General features: G+C 33.5%; 1 protein-coding gene across 1 annotated transcript; it reads left to right on the forward strand.

Annotated features, from left to right (window-relative positions):
• The first annotated feature begins 571 nt into the window (after positions 1-571).
• Positions 572-5,684, forward strand: LOC149485690 (CD63 antigen-like). The gene is made up of 5 exons (XM_089698989.1): positions 572-969; positions 1,052-1,240; positions 2,598-2,768; positions 3,831-4,061; positions 5,208-5,684. The coding sequence occupies exons 1-5, from the start codon at positions 907-909 to the stop codon at positions 5,274-5,276; spliced, it is 723 nt and encodes a 240-aa protein (XP_089555115.1). The 5' UTR covers positions 572-906; the 3' UTR covers positions 5,277-5,684.
• The last annotated feature ends 3,380 nt before the right edge of the window (positions 5,685-9,064 follow it).

Here is a 9,064-nt window from a genome sequence, read left to right on the forward strand (position 1 = left end):
TACCTATTACTAAATTTATCAGATTTTTTATAATTAATGTTGTGACTAGTGTCTGTGTTTAACACAAAAATTATTTTTATACTTACCTATACTTTCCTCAATAAAAATATGATTTAGTTTAGGATCGTTCTTTTTTTAAACGATTAAATAAAAAAAATATTTTCATTTCCCCGCTCATGGTGGTAATGTGAAGATTATTTTTATGTTGTTTTGAATAAAGCTAGATGTAGCCTTGTAAGTTTACACAAAATAAAGTGGCAGTGTGTGTGTTTTATTTGATTCATATATAAAATTAATTATGATTTATTTGAGATATATTAAGACACTTACACTATAAAGGTAAGTACCAATAATTGCTATAAATTCTTTTGCTTCTGTAATTATGCAAAATATAGAGTAGGTACCTATTAATAGAATATTACCGAATCGACGAAATAAATTGATTCCGTAATAAATAATGATTCCACAACCCTGTTTATTACACGCATAATTTCAGACCGGTTAAGTCTTCAATTATATATTATATCATATCATTTATTGTACTTGTTTGAACCCTTGAATACGGTATTTTATTTAAACAACGTAATATAGAAATATATTAACTTTTAATAATTAATAATTTAAGGACTTCATTAATTTATTAGCACTTTAAAATAAAAAAGAGTTATTTGCAAGAAATTGTCTTAAAATATTTTTAAAAAGTTTAATATCGTTTCAAGGATATCCAAGCAAGGTTACGTCAGATATTTTCGAATTATGGAAAATGAAACGACAGAACGGGTGCCTCGGGCAAGATAAATCCGCTTGTTTTCCTTATCAAGATTATTGTAGCGATAAAAATATCCGAGCCAAACACAGAGCTATAGTCTATTACTTATCACGAGGGTGCTGCGAGCGTACGTCAGAATGTTAGGCAAAATCTTTACTACCGTTAAATATACTTTAGTTTCAGTGAATTTTCTTTTCTTGGTAAGTGTATACGTGTAAATATAATGAAGAACATGTGAAAATTATTCAGTGAATATACGAAGTGAATTCAACCGTGTTTCAGATAACGGGCATAATTATTTTGGCCGTTGGTAGCTCAGTTCAATCTGCATACAATGGCTACCACCATTTCTTATCCGAGAGGTTCTTTTCCCTTCCCGCGTTTTGTGTTGCAACGGGAGTCATTATTTTCTTCATCGCCTTCGCCGGGTTCTATGGAGCCTTCATGGAAAACTATTATATGATAATGGTGGTAAGTAGCTGCTACCACAGATTATGAAAATATTATCTATGGTTCCAAATGTGAAATGAGACGGTATTTTTTTTAATAATTGAACGTTAATAGTACTTTGACGCGTGTTCCAATTTCTAAATGCCAGACTATTCTATTTTCAATTACTATTAAGAATATCTCTATGACGATGTTTATTGTAATATGCTTGTATATGTATTTTAGGGATTACTGATTTACTCTGATAAATAATAATACAATTCTAGCTGTGAGAATTTAAAAAAAATGTAGAAAGCAGAAACTATACTATTTCTTATCTCCGTTATGTTTATAATGTTTTATGAATTACCCACGCTGATAAATATCCTTTAGAATTTGTAGTAACTGCTGGTTTCGTCCCCATAAAAAATCCAATAAAATATAACCTATTTATTATTCAAGGTCTAATATCTATTTGTTTACAACATTTTAACTCACTAATAATCAATTAAGTAGGTAGTTTAAATTATGCGACAGTACTCTTGCCTTTCAAAATATGTATTTCTTTAGATAGGCGTAGGTATACATATATAATTAGGTATAGCATAGGATATTTAAGTAAAAATTGAATACCTATATAAAAATAAACCAAATCTTTGGGAGGAATGAAGAAAAATTAATAATGCATCATTTAAATACATAAAGCTGAAAAGTTTGTTTGTTTGAACGCGCTTATCTCAGGAACTATTCCGTTCGATTTCAAAAATTCAGCTATAGAACTTAGATGGCCCATGTATCGAGGAAGGCATCACGCTAAGACCAATAGGAGCCTGTGATAGGAGCGGAACAAAGCGGGTAAAACCGCGGGCACAGTAGTAGTTTGTGCATATAATGAAGAAGAACGTATAATAATAATATATCGCAGGCATCGATAGTAGATATTTAATCGACCCACTTTCTCCGCTAATGTATATGAAGCCAAACAATTCAGCCTTCGTGTTGGATTTCATTGAAATCCAATAATTTGCTACTGTCGCAAGCAATATAAGTACTTTAATTACAAGGATGATTATAATACGTAATTTAGGGCAGGCGCAGATATGGCGAAGCGAAGCCCACTTTTTTGTCAATAGGCTCGGCATTTCGACAATTAATGAATTACTTTTGACCCTTATAAATTAAAATTAATTATATCTAATATCGTAAAATTACATATTTGATAGTTATTGCTTGGGTCGATGACTTTCAGCAAATATTTTATTCATTTATTATGGCAGAGCAAGCAAAGGGTAAGAAGCCTGTAACCTGATGTTGATGCGCCAAAAACACAGACTATGAACAATTTTGTAATCTACTAAAATGCAATAAATAAACTACATACACAATATTATGTTTACAGTTCATTGGAGGTATAATAGTGATGTTCGTATTCCAACTGTCCGCATGCATTGCTGGTTATGTGCTGAAGGGAAATACAGTGGCCCTTGTGCAGAAGGAACTGTTGAACACAATGGATTTATACGGCCCTAACTTTGAGGTCACCAAGCTGTGGGATGAAGTACAGAAGGATGTGAGTAGCATTTTATTAGTATGTATAGTTGCGTTTAATAATATGATAGTTTTCGTACATCCCTATTAACATTCTAAAAGCAAAATGACCGATTCTAATATCTCTATTTACTCACTCACTTACCTTGTGTAAATATTATTATTTTTATCGCCATATCGTGTCTCATGGTACGGCGTAGTAAAGGAGTAAATTATGAATCAATATGAAACATTAAATAAAATAGTTTTTTTACATGAATCATTAGTGATTCATTGCTATCTTATTATATACACATAAGTACATATATGAATAACTGAGTCGGTATTTGTTGATATCTTTTTATCAAGAGCGAATGAAAGTTCGTTAGGAAACAAAACAAAGAACGATAGATAATATTATACCTATGCTCCAAGAGATTTACATTTTTAATAACATGCTAAGGTTTAACAATAATAACTAATTGAACACAAACAAATTAATATATTTATATATTAAGCATTTGTAGATAAAGAACAAAACAAACTACCTACGTGTAATTATCGTTAAAAAAATTGATCATGATGTGGTGATTGGTATATGATAACACGCTCCTTAACGCGTGGTAAATGTGCTCAATCACTAATCACTATGTATTTTCAAACAATGTACCTAATGTTGTGAAGAGACAAATAAAGTCAAATTTTATTTTCTGTGGAATATCCACTACACCACAGTTATAGCATTAACTACATGCATGAGCAAGATGCCGTACCAACTTTAGTACCTACGGCCGTTAAGTTTGCGGGTTACTGAACATACTCCTTGCCATTCAAAACGACTTCTGACTGATTTTTGACAACCAAAAATGACCGACAATTCGTTTTGACTGCCATATATAATACATTAGTAGTCCGCCCCGGCTTCGCCCGTGGTACATATTTCGCAATAAAAGGTAGCCTATAGTCCTTTCTCGGGTATCAAAATATCTCCATACCAAATTTCATGCAAATTGGTTCAGTAGTTTAGGCGTGATTGAGTAACAGACAGACAGACAGAGTTACTTTCGCATTTATAATATTAAGTATGGATTACACACGATTCCAGTTCACCTGCTGCGGTGTCCTCAACTCGAGCGACTGGATCCAGCACCTGAAGACAGAAGACACGCTCGGTGTGCCCGTCAGCTGCTGTGAGCACCCATACGGCACCATACAGACCTTGACCTGTAATACCACGATCGCGTACAATGTTGGATGCTCTGATGCGTTTGGAAGCTGGGTCAAGTCGCACGCTGGTACTATTGGCCTTGCTGGGGTGTTCTTAGTGGTGATGCAGGTTGGTCTTGTTTTCTGGATTTGTTACACATTAAAATTTGTACTGATTTCGGGGGATTTCGATTGTTAGTCAGTGTTATTTTTTTGATCCATAAAAAACACTTGTAAGAAAATCAAGTTGAGCAAGGCAGTTCTTTTATCGTTTACAAAGACGTTGGAAAATATTCCAAGTCGCTTAGGTAATTTATAATTTATTCTATACCTTTCTGTCCTGATTTGTTACGTTATTAGCTAGCCTAACAACAAGTAATATTATTATAACTAAATAATTCATTCTGACTAAAACATTTTTTTTTTAATATACTTACTTAATAGTTATTTAATTATCTACAGAATATTTTCTTTAAATATTCACTTTGAAGTTTCAAGCAATAAATTAGATTAGAGTACTCGGAAACACTTTTTGGCGGAATTCGACAAAAATTGCCTAATAAGCAATTATAAGGGAAATTTTAATTGCCTTTGCGAATAATATGAATTATTTTCAGGAAATTCCAACATGAAGTGCGTATAAAAATGTGTAGGTACATACCTACTTACTGATTATATAAATTTAAAAGAAATAAATAAATAATTTATAGAATACTATTTTCCAATTCCTACTTAAAATCTTATCTTATTATAGCTCTGTTTTATTAATAGTCTAATTGTAAATATTTTTTTCTAATTAATTATCTACTATTGATGCACACACGCACATTTACTATACCTTCATATAATATACGCACACACACGTGACTGATCGTCTTATTTTACACGTCATCAGCTAATACAGTGCCTTCTATATTTGGAATATTTTAATTTTTAGAACATAAATAAATTTTCATTTAAAACCTTCCTCGACGGCTTTTTCGCGACAAATATTAGAGCTAGCGCGCAAGAGCAACTTTTGTCTCCGCAACTATTTTGTCTCTCCCATAAACTCTATAGGATGGGCTACTTCCTATAGAGTTGATGGGAGAGACAAAATAGTTGCGGAGAGTAGACACAAGTTGCTCTAGCTATAAGTTTATAATTATACATAGTTTGTTCGGTTATAATTAACGTTTACTTTTATAATAATGTTCGATATCTCTTGGTGTCTAGTAATTAGGATATCTACAAAGGTATCAATTTAATTTTTTTACTTAAAAATTATTTTTTTCAGGCTTTAGCGGTGGTTGGAGCGTTATGGCTGGCGAACATAACGCGGCAAGAGAGAGAATTCCCTAATTAGATAATATGTAGATTATAATTCATTAAAATAATTATTATTTAAATAAATATATATAATTATATATATAACCCGATTGCTTGAAAACTTTTGACATATGGCACTAAAAAGAAAATGTTTTACTTTGTCTACGATTTTTATACAACAATTAATAAGAAATTGCACTAAGCTGTTCACTATTGCACTCCTGAAATTTAAAAAAACTGTTGTTATATAAATACATTCGAAAACATAACCCATTTTTATCACAGTCGGGTATAATTATTGTGTTATATCTTGTCGACGTTATTAATAATAATTGAGTGATTGTTTAGTCATTATTTAGAAATAAATTAAAGATATTTTGTTTTCCACTATATAAATTATTGTTGTGTTTTAAAATTTTAATGTAAATAAACTAATTAAGACAGATGTTTGATATCATTTTTTCTTCGTGTAGTTATATAAAATTCCTTATTCTTAGTTTATTGGGTAAGTACAAGATTATTATCTACTAATAATATAAAATATCTCAGTACCTTTTTTAAATTTAAGAAAATGTTTTTCCCTACTACGCCATCTATGACAAACTACATATGTCGTAGATAGCGGTGTCAAAATAAGTTTCTTCGTCTACAATATAGACCGGGAGATACTGACACAAAATTTCGAGTCATTTGTAACAGGATGGCGGTTCTGCAGGGGTCTTAGTACGCAATGACAAAAAGAAAAACGATGGCGTGAACGCTGGTACCGGCGGCTTAGTCGCGTGGGCGTTAGTCGAACTCGTTGGAAAAATAGCGAAGTCAAACGATTTGTAACACAAAAATTTTAGAATTTACCGATAGCCCATAAAAAAGAAGTAGGCGGTAGTGTCATGCCATACTTTTCCGGTGTGACTTACAGCCCGCCATACCAACGCGAATGTGTTGATTTAAAAAAAAACAATTCAACCATTTGTACCAGGCTAACTTTTGCACAGGTAACCATCGTCGTGCAGCCATTTACGAAAATCGCCATGCCATACTTTTCGGACGATTCCAAATGGTCGCCATACCGCCGAAAATCTGCAAATTTTTTTTTCGCCGAACCATTTGTAACACCCTAATTTTTTTTTTCAACAACTCCTGAATGATTATAAATAGAAGTGTGATAATGCCATACCTGTGGGAGGTGGCGAATGTGTATAAGATTTTTTTTATTGTATGATTTTATTCGTATTTTGAACGATTTGTAACAGTATGGCATTAATCTTTCCTATAAGTTTGAAGTTCAACAAATATAAATACAAAATTTCAAAGATCTAGGTGGTAGAAATCTTCAAATCTATAAATTAATAATAAATTTATTTATGAAGTATGGCAGCACTTTTTGCCCCTACTAGATGTATGGCAAATATAATAATGGTCACATTTTATCAAATACTCTACAAAAATCCAGATGCAATACTGGTACAAAAAGTTTGGCGAAAAAAAAAAATTTTTGCAGATTTTCGGCGGTATGGCGACCATTTGGAATCGTCCGAAAAGTATGGTATGGTGATTTTCGTAAATGGCTACACGACGATGGTTACCTGTGCAAAAGTTAGCCTGGTACAAATGGTTGAATTGTTTTTTTTTAAATCAACACATTTGCGTCGGTATGGCGGGCTGTAAGTCACACCGGAAAAGTATGGCATGACACTACCGCCTACTTCTTTTTTATGGGCTATCGGTAAATTCTAAAATTTTTGTGTTACAAATCGTTTGACTTTCGCTATTTTTACGACGAGTTCGACTAACGCCCACGCGACTAAGCCGCCGGTACCAGTGTTCACACCATCGTTTTTTTTTGTGTCATTGCGTACTAAGACCCCTGTAGAACCGCCATCCTGTTACAAATGACTCGAAATTTTGTGTCAGTATCTCCCGGTCTAATATCGTTGCGGCTTTTATTTTGTATTTTTAATTATTATTTTCCTTTAATTTTAGTTATATAGCAATCACTCTGAATTATGTTTAGTAGTTAAAAACACTGTCACAAAAAATAATTCAGTTCTTTTGAATACATTCTTTATGAAGAAAAAAATAACAATATGTAGTGCATCGAGATAATATGTACTTGATGTAGTGCTTAATAGTGTCAAGCTCTTTAAATAGCATTTATCTATGCTATACAAGAGGATTAACATTATTTTTGTTTTACACAACACCTCTTATTTCTTTTAGGTGATAAATACACGATAATTTTATTAAATTTCATGAGCATTTATAAGCGATAACATAGTTATCGTATCACTGTTAATAATAGCTACCACACAATGCAATTCGCTGTGTTTTTTTAAATGTTGTTCAAATTCAGGTTCTAAAGAAAAATTTTAAGGATTAAAATTATAAGGCAAGTTGCGAGAAAAATAAATAATTAGTTTGATATTTTGTTTTATGTGTATTGTTTACACCACGGTGTAGTGTAGTGTAAACAATACACACACTTTGCGGTGTAACCTAGGCCTACACAAGATACTTGTGTCCAAACTATTAAGCAGACATACAAAGTTCCGAATATACAAAACTGTGATAAGGCCGATTCTTATGTACGGCTGCGAAACCTGGACGCTCACCCAAAAGGAGGAAATGAAACTCCTCGTAACGGAACGCAAAGTACTCCGAAAAATACTAGGCCCGATCCGCTCAGGTGACGACAGTTGGAGAGTGAGAACAAATAAGGAGTTAGAGACACTTTTCGACGAACCGAACATCTTAGGAGAGGTGAAAGCGCACAGGCTACGATGGTTAGGCCACGTAATACGAATGGAAGATGATCGTGCTGCTAAGCGGGCTTACTTGGGACGTCCTTCAGGCCGCCGGCCAGTCGGCCGCCCTAAGTATCGCTGGGCAGACCATAAGTAACCAATGATCTAGTCACAAATCACTGCACAGAAGAGATTGGGAAAACATCGCTCCGTGCCGGTATAAGTGGCGTCTCTTGCTGTCGGAGGCCAAGACCCACTTTGGGGTCACCGCGCCAGATAGTAAGTAAGTAAGTATTGTTTACAAATATATCACAGGATACCTACATTCTTTTCATGACGACTGACGAGCAGTGGATTAGTGGTTACGACCACGGATTTCAATCAAAAAGTCGACGGTTTGGAACGAGACGAGCATGCTAAAACTTAATTTATAGGTACACTAGATTTCCACCCAAGGCTTCGCCCGCGTTTTTAAAGGAAAACCCGCATAGTTCCCGTTCCCGTGGGATTTCCGGGATAAAACCTATCCTATGTGCTAATCCATTAAGTTACCCTCTATATGTGTGCTAAATTTCGTGTAATCTGTTCAGTAGTATTTGCTTGAAAGAGTAACAAACACCCACACACATGCTCACAAACTTTCGCATTTATAATATTAGTAGGATTATCCACATCAATACTCTTCCAGGAAAACATCTGCATCGTGAGGAAAATGGCATGTCCAAAAATTCAATGTTCAATGACATGTGACATCTTCCAGACTTCCACCTACACTTAGCCAACGTGTGGGTTTATGGCCCACTGAACTTTTATGCCATCCTACTTATACTAATATACTTATAATATTATTACCTAATGCGAAAGTTGTGGATGTGTTTGTGTGTGTTTGTTACTCTTAATATTTTAAATAACCGATAATTTTATTGTGCAATGGCATTAACTAAGGCTGAACTTGTGTATAAATCTTCTGAGAAGTTAGTCTTGTTTATTGAAAAATATATTATAGTATAGGTACTGGACCTATCTGTATATATTTTTTTACTCTAGTGTACAAAAATAAGCAAATACGTAGTTATGATAA

The sequence above is a fragment of the Colias philodice genome, chromosome 9 (assembly GCF_061535455.1).
Source record: "Colias philodice isolate Cphi_HAF_F1 chromosome 9, ilColPhil1 Martin Lab GWU primary, whole genome shotgun sequence".
NCBI classification, from domain to species: Eukaryota; Metazoa; Arthropoda; class Insecta; order Lepidoptera; family Pieridae; genus Colias; species Colias philodice.